This window comes from Natator depressus, chromosome 2 (assembly GCF_965152275.1).
Source record: "Natator depressus isolate rNatDep1 chromosome 2, rNatDep2.hap1, whole genome shotgun sequence".
Lineage (NCBI taxonomy): Eukaryota > Metazoa > Chordata > Testudines > Cheloniidae > Natator > Natator depressus.
The window spans coordinates 17,976,161-17,993,937 of NC_134235.1; the positions used below are offsets into that span (position 1 = coordinate 17,976,161).

The 17,777-nt window shown below is 40.6% G+C and overlaps 1 protein-coding gene across 3 annotated transcripts in view; it reads left to right on the plus strand.

Annotated features, from left to right (window-relative positions):
• Window positions 1–17,777, plus strand: part of ASAP1 (ArfGAP with SH3 domain, ankyrin repeat and PH domain 1) — a 370,981-nt gene that overhangs the window by 227,113 nt on the left and 126,091 nt on the right. For all 3 annotated transcript variants that reach the window (XM_074943850.1, XM_074943849.1, XM_074943852.1), the window contains 4 exons: window positions 3,168–3,297; window positions 4,211–4,296; window positions 6,090–6,165; window positions 11,511–11,597. In XM_074943850.1, coding sequence (XP_074799951.1) covers window positions 3,168–3,297; window positions 4,211–4,296; window positions 6,090–6,165; window positions 11,511–11,597 — 379 coding nt within the window. The remainder of the gene's footprint in view (window positions 1–3,167; window positions 3,298–4,210; window positions 4,297–6,089; window positions 6,166–11,510; window positions 11,598–17,777) is intronic.

A 17,777-nucleotide genomic window follows, 5' to 3' on the forward strand; every position in this document is an offset into this window, starting at 1 on the left:
TCATCGCCACACACAAACTCCACCCCCTTGCCTCAGTCCGAAGCCCCCTCCCACACTCCAAACCCCTCAGCTCCAGCTCAGAGCCCCCTCCCCCACACCCCAAACCCCTTCCCCAGCCAAGAGCCACCTCCTGCACCCTGAATCCCTCATTTCTGGCCCCACCCTGGAACCCGCACCCTCAGCTCAGAGCCTGTACCCCCGCCTCAGCCCGGAACCCCCCCCATACTCCAAACCCCTCTGCTCCATCTCCAGTCCCCTTATGCCCCCCGAACCCATCATCCTTGGCCCCACCCCAGAGCCCGCACCTCCAGCTGAAGCCCTCACCCCCTCCTGCATCCCAACCCCCTGCTCCAGCCTGGAGCCCTCTCCTGCACCCTGAACTCCTAAAGTCTGGACCCACCCCAGAGCCTGCACCCCCAGCCGGCGCCCTCACCCCCTCCCACACCCAACCCCCAATTTCATGAGCATTCATGGCCCACCATACAATTTCCATACCCAGATGTGGCCCTCCGGCCAAAAAGTTTTCCCACCCCTGCCCTAAGGGCATGACCTTGCACTTTGTAATATTAAATTGCATGTCATTTCTATTACTCACGTCTAAGGCCATCCAGATCTCCTTGTATAATAGTCTGGTCATTCTCCATGTCGGCAGTACCTCCCAACTTCGTGTCATTTGCAGATTTTATAAGCATACTGCATTTTTTGTGCTGTCATTAATGAAAATATTAAATAAGATTGGTCTTGTATGCAAACATCACACAATGGGGGATTGCTCAACTTTGTGACTTAGCAAAGCCCACCAGGACATGTCTGGGCTAGTGTTTTGCAGACACACAGACTGAGGATATAAAATAGGGGACAGTGGCATCATGCTTTTGCTTTTCTCCTTCCCTCACCTACTCTGGAAATGACAAAAATGCTGGGAAGACAAAGACTTCAACTGAGGAGACTGGTCCCAGGCTTAAAAGGGGAAGCCTGTGTATTAAGAACTGTAACATCCAGTGGAGTGAGAAAACTGCTGGAGCCAAATACTGCCTAGTCTAATAAGGTTTAAGATTTAGAGTCTGCGCTTACCTTTTATTTTCTTTGGTAACTATCTCTGACCTTTTGTGCCGACTACTTATAATCACTTAAAATCTATCTTTTGGTAGTTAATAAATCTATTTTATATTTTACCAAAAACAGTGTGTTTTGGTTGAAGTGCTTGGGAAATTTCAGCTCAGGTGACAAAGGCTAGTGTGTGTCCTCTCCACATCAAGGGAGGGGCAGACTGGGTAATAAACTTACACTGGTTAGGCTTCTGACCAGGGCAAGACAGTACAGTCTAGGGTGCCAGGCTGGGGGCTTGGGAGATTTGCTGGTGTCTTTCTCTGCGTGATTCGTGAGTGGCCCTGGGAGCATTCATGCTGTCTAGCTGGGTGTGGGGCTCCACATGTTGTGCTGCGTGATAACAGCACGTGGAGGGGTTTTCTGCTTGTCACTGGCAAAGTATTGTGAGAGACAGCCCGGGCTGGAGAGTTACGGGGGCAGTGCAGTACCCCAGTTCCAGGTTGTACCCTGGGGATCCTGTCACAGGTCCCAGGATGAATCCCTGAGGAACTCCACTAATAATCTCTCTCCGGCCTGATGTTTGAATATGGCTCGTTGTAGTCTCACCTCTAACCAATTCCTTACCCACCTTTTGATTCTCATATTATAATCCCCATTGTCTACAGTTTAACTAATAATTTCCCATATGGAAATGTATCAGATGCTTTACTGAAATCTAGGGAGGTTACATCTACTGAATTTCCATTGTCTAGAAAATCTGTCATCTTCTCAAAGAAAGATTAAGTTGGTCTGCATGATCTATCTTTTGTAAAACCATGTTGAATTTTATCCCAGTTACCACTTACCTCTGTATCTTCAATCATTCTTTCTTTCAAAATTTGTTCTAAGACCTTGTAAACAATGGAGGTCAAATCAATGGTCCTGTAGTTCCCCAGACCATTATGTTTTCCTTTCTTAAATATAGATACTATATTTGCAATTCTCCAGTCATAGGGTACGCCCCCTGAGTTTACGGATTCATTAAAAGTCCTTGCTATTGGGCTTGCAATTTCATGTACCAGTTCCTTTAATATTCTTGTATGGAGATTATCTGGGCACCTTCATTTGGTCCCATTAAGCTGTTTGAGTTTGACTTCCACTCTGGAAGTGGTAATTGCTGCTTCCTTATTCTCATTCCCATTAGCCGCTTCTCCCAAACTCCTCATTACCCTTACTGAAAACTGAGGCAAAGTATCTGTTTAGGTGTTGGGCATACCCAACTGGCAGTTCTAGCACTGTAGGAATTTCTCCCAGGATCATGAGTGGTCTCTGAAGTCAGTGTGTGCTGAGATCCAGCTTTGCAGAATGGGGCATTCTGACTGTTGATCTTTCTGTAACAAGAGACAACAAGAAGTGCCATCAATTTTTGCTCTCAAGCAGGTCTCATCCCAGGCTTTCAAATGACCCCTTCCACTTCAATTAGGGATTAGCTCTGATGTATGCTTCCCCCCTCCCCAATCCCAGTCACCACAAAGGTCATTTTAAAGCTGAAGTTGGAGCATGCCAAAATGATTCTCCACACTCCAGCTTCGCTGAAGCAATGTTGGTTGTCTGACCTTCTCAGTCTGTTGGTTCAGCCTCCCATATTACTTCCTCTTCATCCTGACCTACTGACTCAGCACCACGGTCAAGTTTTGCACTTAGCACTCTGTATGTCATGGTGTGGATGTTGCATGACTAGATGAGGAGGGAGCAACAATGTTCGGAAGCTGTTTGACAGATGTTGCTTAACAGTAGGAGGCCTTCTATTACGGCAGCTTATTGATCCAAGTGGAGAATTCAGCCAATACTGGCCTGCATTCAGGACATTTTGGAGTATCTATTACACATCAGTCTTCTGGTCTCTTACTCAGTTCACTGAGGGCTCACTTAATAGTGATCTCAGCATTTCGTCTGCAAGTCAGTTCTCTCAAATCCCAAGATATTATTGAGGGAACTTGTTAAAATATGGGAGAATGTGTGTTTACAGAATGGCTGTTTTTCCATCATGATGTTATACAATGTATGTTTTAGTAAAATTACTAGATCACATGACAGTGAAATAAGTTTCCCAAAATCTATTTTAATTATAATTGCAGCACAAAAATTGAAAAGGAAAAAAGAGAACATGCAAAACAGCATGGGATGATACGAACAGAGATAACAGGAGCTGAGATAGCAGAAGAAATGGAGAAGGAAAGGCGACTATTTCAGCTCCAGATGTGTGAAGTAAGAAACAACTTTCACCATTTAATTATGTGACATACTTTAATAGAAGTGTCCTATCGATCCTATTAGAAAGTGGTGATGAAATTCTCTTGCTAGTGGAATTAGAAAATGCGTTTGGCTGTCAAGTGGCTGAACTATATTAGGTTTCAGAGTAACAGCCGTGTTAGTCTGTATTCGCAAAAAGAAAAGGAGTACTTGTGGCACCTTAGAGACTAAATTCTTGTTCTGGAAATCCTATGCAAGACATGGCTTCGCCATCCTCTCATTTTGAGTTTCAGTCCTCTGTTTAGATTGTTAGAGTAAGGATCTCGAGCTAAAGAAAGCATAGTAAGCAAAAGCAGTTTTCTTGGTCTTTAGGTGCAAAGCATTGCTGTTCCGGATGTCTTTTCTGATATATTGTTTGTAAAATTAGGAAATATTTGGTTGAGAATCTGGTGATGCCTGTTAAACTGACATGTTAGTTCAATCAATATTAATTTATGATGATCGCTTCTAAAATATTTACTAGTAACTTTTAAAATAGTTCTCTTTATATTCAATTTGAGGAGAAATCAATTAGAATTTGATAACATTCTTATTTTGAAGTAATGCACTAATAATTGTGATGTAATGAAAAGGCATGTCTTCCTACCGTTTTAGAGGGGAAAAAAATTCCTGCATTTATGGCAAACTTGTATTAGAAATTGTTAAAATTAGTTCATTTGGGGGTTCTAAAAACATACTAATTTATTTTGCGTATTCAGGTTTTAATCATTGTGTGTTGGTTCAATGTTCTGCAAATCAGCAACAAGGTAACCACAGAAATCATTATTGAATTAGTTGAACAGATTAGAGACAGAAGCTCTTCTGTTTGAACATAGCTGAAGATCTAACATATAAATATCATCAGCAAGTTATGTTTTTATTTCTACAGTATCTCATTAAGGTTAATGAAATCAAGACAAAAAAAGGTGTGGACCTTCTACAGAATCTTATTAAGTATTATCATGCACAGTGCAAGTAAGTATAACGCTTTGGATCGTTAAATCCAATATTTCAGTTAAACAGATGTGTTTCTCTACCTCCCTTTGCTACGTTGTCTTGATGGTGTCTGTCTTTTGATGGTGGGTCATTGAAGCATTTGAGGCTTTTCTGCCAAATAAATCTGACAACAGAAATGTGAACATTGCCTAGCTTTGACTCAAGTCCAGGTAATGTCTATTCCAAGCAGACTGTTAAATTGGGCCATTCTGAATACTTAATGATCAGTGCTGTCTATGAATTGAGAGCCATTGAATTTGATTTTAAGGTATCAATAGAATTCAGTTCTTTATTCAATTTTGTGTTCCATTTAATATCACTAGGGTAAAGTGACTGGACTGCAGTAGAATACATGCTAGCTCTCTTATGTGTATCCATAATTCTTACTAGTAAACGAGCTTGAAGATAGTGTTTTGTAAGGCCATATCAAATTTGTATCTTTCATTTCTGTTCTGAGTTTCTCACTCTGTGGGAGTGAGAGGGTTGAAGGGTATTTTTTGTATTGCACAACAGTGATCCATTAGATTAATTAGGGAATAGCTTTGTCTAGTCCAAATACTGCTCTCTCTAGTCCTCCTCCAAGTGAAAAGATGGTGACTACAATATGACCAACCTAAATAGAGATTCCACAGGCAAGTAAAGAACTGCTTCCTTCAAAAAGAAAAGAGGGAACCAGAGAGAGAGGTAGGTCTAGTGAAAAGGCAGCATAACCCTCTAGTGCTGTGTAGGAAGCAGATTTTAACTGTCAAAGCAGATGGAGCTGGAATGTAATGAACAGGTAACTTGCTTACTTCTACATAATAATAATTAATATTTATATAGCACTTTTAGTCTTCAAAATCATTTTACAAACAAGTAATCCTGACAGCATCCATGTGACATCGGTAGATAAGTGGTGAATTATATCAGTTTTTACAGATGGAAGCACAGAGGCAGACTTACCAAAACTAGACTTCAAGACGCTTTTGTCTTGAATTGATGCACAAGATGAGAGAGATCTCATGTGCAGCTATGATGAGAGAGAGAGAGAGAGATAGGAATCGCTAAAGAGAAAAATGTTTACTAGCAGTGATAAAATAAAACAATGAAATTTATCTCTATTGATGTTGGTATCTAGGGGTAGAAGTCAGTGTTAAATCTCTTCTGCTGACAGAAGTGGTAAGGGAGAGTGTGCCATTGAAATCTTAAGAGAAATACACAAATTAAGAGCTTGTCTCTCTGGTGGATAAATTAGTCTCTTTCCCAGAGCTTTCCACTTAAAATAAATACTTAGTTGACAGAGATTAAAATTGTGTTTATCTACAGAGGTTTGTATGTCCTATGTCTAGCTATCAGTTGATGAATGCAGTTTGGGTGAATGTGTGTGGGGTTTGCAGAGTTTTATGAGACTCATACACGTAGGCTTTTGCAGTGTGTGTACTGTGTGAATTTGCTTTTTACATGACATCACTGTATACTCTAAAGTCTGAAATGCTAAAACCAAATCAAAATTGTATGCAAAAGCAGTTTCAAGATTAACTCAATCATAAAATTACATATATTTGGGCATACTGTATATTCATGCAGCAAGGGATATTTGTGAAGAATTATAATGTAACATTCGTATCTTTAAAGTGCTTTCAAATTAGAGCTATGTGGAAACTATATTTCAGATGGTTTCAGACAACTGGTAATGGGTGTAAGTTGTGTATAATTTTCAATGTAAAATTCAATGATTTTTGATACAGAAAGTTCATGTATTGCTGATAAATCACGGGTATTTTCCATTGTAGTTTCTTCCAAGATGGCTTGAAAACTGCTGATAAATTGAAACAGTATATTGAAAAGTTGGCTGCCGATTTATACAATGTAAGTAATTTGAGGTACTGTAGTGTTTGAAAATAGGAAAATGTTTTTGCTTGTTCATCTGAATTCAGTCTTAAGTGCTATCAGTAAACCGAAATAACTAAATAGCTAAAAGTATAATCTAACTTCACATTTACACTGTAAAAATAAAAAAGTGTTCCTTCAAGCCTCAACTGTAACTAAAATGGTGGGACAAGCTATCTTAGTAGTTAGATGGTACTAACTGTTTCCCAAAACCTTTGCATTCTGTAAGTTATACCCATGATTTACTTTGAGGAAGAAGTTATCTATTCAGCTGCAAATAGAGGCTTTGACTATTGTACCATGTGGATAGTACTGGATGGGTATTCTTGCATCAGATATTCACTAATATAGCACAAATTTTATCTGTGTCTGGTTTTCATAATGGACTGCTTGACAATACAGACTTAATTTGGAATTGTGTACAACACAGCATTTGATGAGTGAATTGTGTAGTTCTGTAATCTCTCAAATACTAATATTGCAAATGGTGATTGTTGATTTGGAGGCAAAAAATGATAAAGTATTAGAGCTCAGTGTCACCAGTGTAATTTTGTATTTCACAATCTGAAGTCATAAGGTACAGGTACATGTACATGGCATAAAAAACCCTGTGGCAATATGTCTCAGAGCCTTGGACAATTGACTTTGGCTCATGGGCTCTCACTATAGGACTAAAAATAGCAGTGTCAATATTCCTGCTAGGACTGGAGTACGGGCTCAGAAACCCAGCAAGGGAGGAGGGTCTCCTAGTCTGAGCTCCAGACTGAACAGGAACATTTACACTACTATTGTTAGCCCTGTAGCACGAGCCCTGCAAGCCCGAGTCAGTTGACCTACAACTCTGACTCACTGTCACTACTTGGTTGATTGGTTTGTTTGTTTTTGTTGTGTAGACATTGCCATAGTAATCCCATTAGCTTTTGTAGTTTATTAGTCTGGGGGCATAATGTGTTAAAATCTCATTCTGGGAGCAAGTGAACGATACAAAGGTAAGGAAGGTGTCATTTGATTTATAAAAATCTACAGAATCATCATTTCAGTGGTGTCACCCTCTGTGGCGTAATGGGGTCGGGGGGGCATGTTACTTCTGCTCCCAGATCCTCCAGTTGGTGAAATTTGATAAGTGTCATTGGAAATGGGTCAAGTTGGGTATCGTTCAAAAGCCCTTTCTCCCACAAACACAATGATGACAAACATGACAGACATATATGTAGATACGTATTTGAGATAATGTTTAAAACCCAACATTTTAATTATACTTCAACACAGGGATGTATTGCTTACATAAAAAACATGTTGATCTTGGTAATACTAGGGAAGCTAGTCTGGACATATTGGACTGAAAACATGTATTCATCATCAGTGTTGTCCTTGTCTAGGGCCTCACTGCTAGCTATATGGTCACACTGATCCTTGTACATGCCATGCTAACACATCTCTATGCCAGGCAGGCTGTTGGCCAGACATTTGCAGGGTGTTGAGCATCTGGTCATTGCATACAAGCATTTGATTAGCTGAAGGATTGATTCAAGAATGCATGGTATTTCACACTTAACTGATGTGATCAGGTTCTCCTCGAAGACCGATTCATGCCCAATATGGGAAGATAGTTTTGGATGCGCTTAATCGTCCTAAAACCATTTCATTACTTGATAGTTTGCCCTTTTGGTAGCAGGTATAAATGTACCCCTTGTCAGTGGCAACTTTTCTCTTTCTGCTTCTTAGACAATATCCACCAACATAGCTCTGCAAGTGTTACAATCTTGGTCTTGAAATGGTAAACTCAGCATATGAATGCTGGCAATGTGCCAGCTTTTAATGTTCCAAGTAGTAGGAACACAGCTTGGAGGGATATACTGTGATTCTGATTCCCAGCGGCATGCACAAAAATAGAATCTTGAGGAAGTATTGGGTACCTTCTCACAGAGAGCACTAGAAAATCTGTCAGTAGGTGTTGGCTTAGAAAGACTATGCAAGTTGTGCATTAGTTTGCTTTTCTCCTGGCATGTATACATTGTTCTTTTACATTCGACCATCAGTCGTGGTATCACGGAGAACTCCTACTTTCCCAAAGTCTCACATAGATCAGTATCACCCTGAGATCTAGACACAACAAGGAGATGAGTAAACAATGACCTGTCTGTAATCTTATCACTGAAGATTTGATATTAATGAGCTCCAGTCTGTCATATGCAAATTGGTTTTCAGTGAGAGTAAGATCATCCTGTAGCTTTAAAATTGACCCTTCTTGACATTTAACAGCACCTGATGAGACTAGATGATGTTTGGTTACTTCTGGGGAGTCATCTCAGCCATGCTTAATGTTTCGTTTGAAATTCGATGGAGTTCCAGGATTGTCAGGAAAATAGGAAAGAGCATTTGTATACTGTTATGCCCACCAACCCGCCCCCTCCCCTCCTCCCTCCCCAAGGACTTTCAGAGCTCTGTATTCTTGTTTTAGGGCATCATGTGGCCAGAAGTGGCCAAGAGGCAACCTTCTAACAACCACATTTTGTTTTCAAAATTTCTCCCATATGTCAGGGTCAGACTTTTCCATATCTCTTATTCAGGTTGGGCATCGTCTATCGGTCCCTGAAACTCCCAACATACTGCGTGCAGGACAAAATGCCTTTCTGTAAAATTTTAGCAGCTGCAAACAGTGTCTTAATATTACTGTTGAAATCAGCTCTTTTTTTCTGCTTTTGATAGTGCCACTTCTTTTGAAGATTTTAAGGATATGTGCTGAGATTCATTTCTGTGGATCGGATTGCAAAAAGCAATGTTCATAGCCCACAGTTCATCTTCAATATGTGCTCTAAGAGCCTTTCTGTTAAACATTTGTTCCTTTTCTATCCCATTCAAAGCATATATTTCTCTCTATTTAGCTTCTGCATCAGCCATCACCACCACTTTCCCATTCATTAGAGCCTCTGCGAGACAATTAGTCAACTCCAGTTGAGTTGTACAGTTTGCAGTGGTAAAACCAGTATTTGTTTCTTTTACTTTTGATGCAACACATTACATACTTTCTTGGCATAGTCGATGTGATAGGCAGTGTTGTATGTGTGGGTGTCTTTTGGATCAATGCAGCCACTTAAAACTTTATTTTCCAGGGAATGTTCTCACTAAGGGTGACTACTTCATATAGTTTCTCACTTGTCTCATGTGTTGAAACTATATTTAATGGATGCCATTGGGCTTCCAGCTTACCAGAGAAGAAGCAGGTGTTCTCGAAACATGTGCCATGGGAACTAGTATAAGGTGAGTCTTGCCCACAGCTAGCACATATCCCAGCATCTTCAACTTTTTCCTGATGCGCAATGTACTTCCTCTCCAGCCTTGCTAAATTCAGGTTATGGGTGCACTTCTTACAGCATTTAAAGTGCCACTGAACATTGTGTTTAACCAGGTCCTCCACAGTTATAGTCTCCAAAGATTCAGCGGTTAGTCAGTACTCTTGTGTCTCCCCATTAATGCCTAAAAAGGATCAAGACCGAAGTAAAAATAAGGATTTTGTAATAAATTACTTTGGAATTGTAATTAATTATGTTATGTAATATACGTTATGTAACTACATGCATACCGTTTGCAGATGAATTCCAGTAATTTCTGGCTGGATGCTGACGTCTTAACCAGTACCTCATTACAACTGTTTTGGCATAATAAATAAAGCTGATAATCAGTACCACGGAACCACTTCTTGTTTTGCTGATGATGGCAAATCAACTTGAAGCTCTCCTTCAATTTAGAGTAATCTGTAACCTTAAAAAAATTTAGCAGGTATGTTCTGGACATTAACTGATAACACAGTACTGTCAGTCAAAGGCCACAATTTATCTTCATGAGGACTGCATGTTTGACATGCCTGTGTTAAAGTATAATTTAAAAAATATATTTTAAAACATTTTCTTAAATATATATTTACATAATTGTTCTAGGATTTGTCATATTTGATACCATTTTTTTCGAGGGAGATAGGGCTTTTGAATGATACCCAGCTCAATCCATTTCCAACAACACTTTATTATCAAAATTTCTACCAACTGGTGGACCTCAACCTGGGAGCCAGGATGGCAGCGATTCCCTCCTATCATGCTGCAGAAGTTTACACTATTGAAACTGAGATTCTGTAGACTTTTACAAATTAGATGACATCACCCTTGCCTCTGCCCACAGAATTACACATGCTCCCAGACCTTATGTATGTGGTTGAATTAAACTCTTTCCGTTTTCCAGTCTAGTTATAAACCAGCTGTCAAGCTTATTTGAAATATTAAGACTTTGGAGACTAATTTAGTGGTGTTAACTATAATGAACCATTAACATATGGCAAGAAAGTACATGCTATCCATTTGCAGAGACTGAAGAGGCTATTTCTCAGTATACATTCACTTTGGCTTGCTTTTGAGGTATATGCGTATAGAGGATAAATACATAAGGAGTAGACTACTGTGTGTTTAATTTTCATGGGTGACTGTAATGGCTCTGAGTGGTGGGGTGTGCTATCACAGTCCTTTGCTTATCTCTGGTGCTCCCTGCAGGCTGCTGGCCAACCTTATTGGGTCTTCCTTCAGTGGCTTGGCTTTCCAATCCAGTCACAAAGTCTGAATGAACCCTTTCTGGGGTATCCGAGTCCAATAACTAAACAGTCTGTTTGCCCTCGCTCAGGTCTTCAGCCCTGGCTCTGGGCACTTTAAATTGGCTGTTTGTTCAGGCTCCCAAATAAAGCCTGTCCCCTTCTTGGGGTTTATACTTTAGCTGTGGCTGGTAGGGGAACCCAGGCCCACCCACTATTCTGAGTTCCAACACAGGAACCCTATACACAGCAGCCACTTACTGCTTACTTCAGTCCGTTGCTATTTCTCTGGTCCTCTCCTACCAGACCCTTTTTATCTCCAGCCCTATTTCAGGGCCAGCATCCTTCGGTTCTTTTCTATCTCCAAGCCATAGAGGAGCTCTCTTCCTCACTCCTCTGATTTCAGCCAGGATGACCTGCTAAGGCCCTGCCGCTCCTGTTATCTGAGCCTGAGGGCTCTGATTGGCTTGACTGTCCCTACCCCTTTTAGACCTTGGAGGACCAGGTTTCTTTAGCTTCCAACATGGCTGCTTCAGTGAGGCCTCACCAGAAGGGCATGGAGGACCCACCTTTGCTCCACTTTTTCTCCTATCTCACTGCTTCCTGGGGCAAGCGTAGCAGAGCAGCGGGACCTCAGGCAGGGGCCACGAAAGCCAAATACACAGTGCCAAATTTGGTGAATTTAAACTTTGAAGGTAAAAGTTGCTTTTAGAAAAGGATATAATACCAGTAATTTTTCCTTCCACAGATAAAGCAGACACAAGATGAAGAAAAGAAACAGCTTACTGCACTCCGAGACTTGATAAAATCCTCTTTACAGCTTGATCAGAAAGAGGTAGGTAATTTTACATGTGTCTTACTCTCGAGCAGAATGTAAATTGTGTGAAGTCTGAGTTGAAAACTGGCTTATATAGGCATCATTTCTTTGTGCAGAACAATTTGTTTGTTTCCTAAACAATATTCAACAAAAATAACATTCAAAATATCCAACTACATGTCAATGCAGAGCAAGGTTTTGGATATTTGTCAGATTTCATATGTGAGAAGAGACCCTTCCCTCCCCTTCTGCTCCTCAAAAGAAACAGCAAGAAATCATACTACAACTTCTGTGCAATACTATGATGCTAAGTAACAAAATATTTCAAAATAAAAATGAGATCTCCCTTTGCGTATTCGTCCCATGCTGCTGCCATTTTATTTTGTGATGGCTGTAATACTTAAGATGGGAAAGAAGATAAACCTGTTTTTAAAATAAAAACTTAATTTTTTCAAAAGAAAATGTTTACTGTTAAGGCTGGTCCAGATCTTCCTCCTCTCACATCTTGATTACAGCAGCAGGACATATATAATGAAGTTTGGTCTGTATGACCAACTACTCCTAACAGGGTCACCTGACCCAACCATGTTCTTAAACGCCATGCAAATAAATATGCCTTCCTTCTATGATTTCTAAATGTCACGTTTTGTATGCTTAGTTGCAGAGAAAGGGTTCTAATTACAGTTTGAGCAGAGGGTCTACTTAGTAAATTTTAAAATTAATGTCATTAAGGGTCAAAAATAACAACTATCCATCCCTCGTCTAACTATATTAAGAATGTGAAATATTTAATATTTAATTTACACATATGGTGAAAATAACATTAGGAATCTGAAGTTTTCCGTCTTTTTTATAATCAATTATTTCAACTTAATATAGTTATAGTATAGCCCTTATATTGCACTCTACTGTAGTGTTTTTAAAGCTCTCCATCTCTGGAGTAACCAGTTATGTACCATGCTGGTAGCCAGTGTAATACAAAGCCTTGCTGGCAACTAGTGTTGTACCTCATTGGCTGCTCAGTCTAAATCTAAACATCAGCTGGTATATAGATGTAGAAAATTAAAAATAATCTGAGGGAAATCAAATGCGGAAGTGTTGATCATATTCTCTCCAAAACAGTGAAGAACATGATTCAGTTTTAGTAGTTTAAAAAATGCAAAACTCTATCAAATAATCTTCTTTTGTTCTTAAACGTAGGATACTAAAAATGGCGATCAGTGGATTGTGCAGATGATTTTGTAATGGCATACATTGTAAATCATGAGCACCCTCCACTCTCTAATAAGATACTTATGAAGATTAATGCCTTGGTGGGGATCCTATAATTGGGCAGTATTGCTAATGTTAGATAGTGGACATTGGTAATCAGAACAAATGACCATTTTTGATATACTTTATATTGTTAATTTTGTATGTAGCACACTGAAAAGCTTTAGCTGATGTCTGTAGATTGCAATATGACTTCTCAGAGGGTTTATTTAAAGTCAGATGTATAGTCATAATTTAGTATTTTTGTAAATTATTAAAAGACAGTCATTCTTTTCCACATCTTCATACTTAACACAAATTTTAAGTGTTATTTTATAATTGTTGGCTTCATTAACAGAAATGGATTAACGGAAAATTTTCATAAATTTTAAAATAATTTTATCAAGAAATCTAGAAACAGAAATGTTTATTCTTGTTTTATTTTAAGATCTATCCCTAATAAAAAAGAGCTATAGAAACATTTGACATCAGAATCCCAACATGTTAACGGAGCATAGTAATTCATTCCTGAAATATGTATAATCATGTGTTTTAGTATGCCAGTTTTGAAGTTGTTTGTCAGTTAATCTGAAACAGCTCAGTGTTTTTTTCATAATTTCATAGCATTAGTAATCCTACTGAGAATTAAAAAATAAATATAGACTACCTTTCTGAATTTATAGTGTGCTAGGGGCCATTATCTTCAAGACGGTTTTCAAAACTCAGAGAGGCTTACTTAAAAATGCAACTTGCGCTTCTGTATGTATTCCTTATAATAGAGTCACTGGGTATTGCATGTTTAACACCCAGAATTCATACATGTTTTTTTTGTAAACAAAAGGATTATGAAACATAGACAATGGATCAAAAGGATAATCCACTAGAGAGAGCATTCCATACATACAACCAGTGAACTCCAGGTCCAATTGAAGTCAACAGGAAAACTCGCATTGACTTCAGTAAGACCAGTATTTCACCCAGTATGTTCTCCAAGTTTCTCTAAGGTCTTGTTTATATGCTAACTGCAACCAAAAGAGCTCAATCAGCTGTAAATTCACACCTTTTGCTATTTCATTGGATATTTTGTTTGCACATTTTTATTTCTGACTAAATTCACCTTATTTCAGTGAAATTTAAGTTGGCAAAAAATGAATACAAGTTCCATTGAAATATAGCACTTTTTTCTGAAGTATGTTTCCACACACAGACATGCAATAAAATAACTAACTAAAATGTGAATTAGAACTGATTTAGTTATTCCAGTTGCAGTTACCATGAGTCAAGCTGTCAGACTTAAATAAAAGATAAACCCACTTTTAAAATTAAATTTTGGCTTGAAAAGGATACTTTTAAAGTAAAAGGAAGAAGGTCATTATTCTCAAATATTCAGTGAGCTCAGGGGAGGCATTTACTATAATGAAAGAATGAATTGTTTTCAGGGAAAGAAGTTCTGTTTGAATAGATATTGACACCCAAATGGTGTTTTGAAATCATTAAAAAAAATTTGTAAGACAAGGATGTTTTTTTCCAAGTTCCTCAATCCCTAATAACTTTTTAAGTGAAGCTGAGATGTTCTATGGAATTAAAAAGATTTATAGAGTTCAGTTCACCAACAATGTCTCTTGACATTGCTCTGCTGCAGAGTCTTCTATTACCCAGTACTCCTTTTCTTTTTCCAGTCTATTTTGTAGGCCTAAAATGCACTAGAATTTGCATTACTGCATCTATGAAGAAAATGCCCAATAAAATACAGTAACTCCTCGCTTAACGTTGTAGTTATGTTCCTGAAAAATGTGACTTTAAATAAAACGATGTTAAGCAAATCCAATTTCCCCATAAGAATTAATGTAAGTAGGGGCGGCTAGGTTCCAGGGAAATTTTTTTCACCAGACAAAAGACTATATTATATGTATATAAACAGTATAAGTTTTAAACAAACAATACTGTACACAGCAGTGATGATTGTGAGGCTTGGTTGAGGTGGTGAAGTCAGAGGATGGGAATGCCTTACTGCTAAATGATGAACTAGAACAGCTGAGCCCTCAAGGGTTAACACATTGTTGTTAATGTGGCCTCACACTCTACAAGGCAGCACAAATGGAGGGAGGGGAGACAGCATGGCAGACAGAGACTCCTACCTGTGTGTGTGCGAGAGAGAGAGAGAGATGCATATTGTCCCTTTAAGTATGCTGACCCCAGTCTAAGTACATTGCCTTTTTAAGTAGATCAGCAAGTTGAGACAGCTCCTGCTACCAGCAAGCTCCCTCTGTCCTGAGCCCTGTTGTGTCTCCTCCCTGCTCTATGACGATGGTGTAAGTGGGATGCAGGGGGGAGGGGGACACCCTGACATATTAACCATTCTTCCTCCTCCCCCTCCTTCCCCGCCCTGTACAGCAAGCAGGAGACTCCCTCCAAGGCAGAGGGCAGGAGCAGCACATGGCAGTGGGGGGAGGGACAACTGAACTGCCCAGCAACTGATAGCCTGTTGGGAGGCTGCAGCACAGGGAATTTAGGGGAGCGGGAAGCTGATAGGGGGGTTGCTGGTTCACCCCACTTCCAAGCCCCCACCAGCTGGCTCCAACGGGCTGCTCTTTCTGCAAGCAGTGGACAAAGCAGGTGGCTGCCAAACAATGTTATAAGGGAGCATTGCACAACTGTAAACGAGCATGTTCTCTAATAGATAAGCAACGTAACAACGAAACAACGTTAACCGGGACAACTTTAAGTGAGGAGTTACTGTAACTTATACTGTACTCCTAAATACTTACGTGCTTTGTTAAACTGAGTCCTTACTCATTAGATTTGTCACAGCTTTTAAAATATACCATAGCTTTTTAGTCCTTTAATACCAAAATAACATAGCACTCAGCACACGAGTTAAATGACATTGACACAGAAGATACATGACCCTGGTTTGAACAACCAATTCTTCAATGATCTGTGGGTATTTGAACTTTTACATGATTAAAGCTGGGGTTTGTTACTGAAACAGATGGCATGGCTGTTAGAGATTAAGGGCATTTTTCCCTTGCATTACTGCATTGTAGCATTTAACATCAGGAAATTTACAGATAATTCAGAATATTACAGCATATGAACTGAAATTGGATTTTCTCTTGCATATTTGTAAGGTTCTAAACTATTTTAAATTGCATCAAAATTCACAAATTAACTTACCATTTACCTTCCAAAGTACTTTAAAATAGTAAAATTGTGGCCTTGGCTGTTCATAATTAAAGCTCCCATGACACTTCTAACACAAACCAGATACCTTGTAGCTCTTCTTTGAGTGATTGCACGTGTCAGTTCCAGTGTAGGTACGTGTGTGCTCCCTGCTTGGATGTTGGAGATTTTTTTCCTCAGTGGTACCCATTGGGGTAGCTCAAGTGCCCTCTGTCACTGTGTGCCACTGTGTGCTGATAAAAGAGGGAACCACCTCTGGCCCCCCTCAGTTCCTTCTTATCACCAGTCACAGTTGTCAGAGCAATTCCAGACTTGATTAATTCAGTACTTCCCTCGCTTTTCTTTCTATATACACCTCTACCCTGATATAACATGACCCGATATAACACGGGTTCTCATACAATGTGGTAAAGCAGGCCCTTCCCCTCCCCCCCCCCCCCGGGTCTGGGAGGCAGGAGCTGTGGGGGGGCACTTTGGGTGATTAGCTGGGGGCTGGGAGCAGCCCGCTCTGCTTCCCTCGCCCGGCCCCAGCCGTGTCGCTCAGGGGAGGGGGCTTAGGGGAAGGGATCTGCCCCCTCCCACCCCCCGCACTCACTGGCAGCGGCAGAAGTGGAGCAGCCCAGCCCCAGCCCGCTCCACGGCACTCTGCTTCCTGCCACCAGTAAGTGCAGGGGGCGTCCTTTCCCCAACCTCCCCGCACTCACCGGCGGCAGGAAGCGGAGCGCCGCGGCTGGGAGCTGGCAGAGTGGAGCTAGCTGGGGCCCCGTTGCTCCGCTTCCCGCCACTGCCGGTGAGTGCCTGTCGGGGGTGGGGGTGTGGATAGAGGTCAGGGCAGTCAGGAGACAGGGAGCAGGGGGGTTGGGTAGGCGGTGGGGTCCTGGGGTGATTAGGGATGGGGTCTCTGGAGGGGGCGGTCAGGGGACAAGGAGCCGGGGGGCCAAAGCAAGTTCGCTATAACGTGGTTTCACATATAACGCGGTAAGATTTTTTGGCTCCCGCAGACCGCGTTATATCTGGGTAGAGGTGTAGTTGTAAATTTGTAGTTTGTTTTAGAGACAAGGGTGAGGTAAGATCTTTTATTGGACCAGCTTCTGTTGATGAGAGAGGTCCAGTAGAAGATATTACTTCACCCACCTTATCTTTCTAATATCCTGGGACCGTCATAGGAGGTACAACACTGCATAGAACAACAGTTATTTATGGTTAGTTTAGTCAAATTTTGAAAGTTTTAGGGCTAAGTTTCCATTTTTGGTCTTTTGTTTGACCATTTTTTCCTCTTGTGGTACTGGTACCAGAATGATGCCTCACTTGCCAGGGTTTAAGTCCTGCAGATCCTGCGGAAAGCCTATGCTGGTCAACGACCTGCATTCAACCTGCCTGAAATGTTTTGTCAACGATGTGGGATTCTCCTAATGTCACATCTGTAAAGATTTCAAGCCACGCTCAAAAAAAGATAGGGCAGCGAGGCTTAAATGCTTGCTTTTGGAAGCAACACTTCCATCCCCATAGGAGTAGTCACATGGGGAGAACAGCTGAAGTACATCAACTTCAGTATGGTACGCCCCACTAGAGATGTCTGCGGCTTTTCTGTCCTGTTCCCCTGTACTAAAGAAGAGACTCAGACCTTCCTCAGGTTCCGTCTTTCACTCTTCTATGTTAGTCTGAAGCTTGACAGAGGTGGATGCTCCATAAAGCGTTTGGAAGAGAGGCCATCCCTACAACACTCCTTGCCTCCAAAAGGAGGACTGCTGCCTCCGGAGCCTG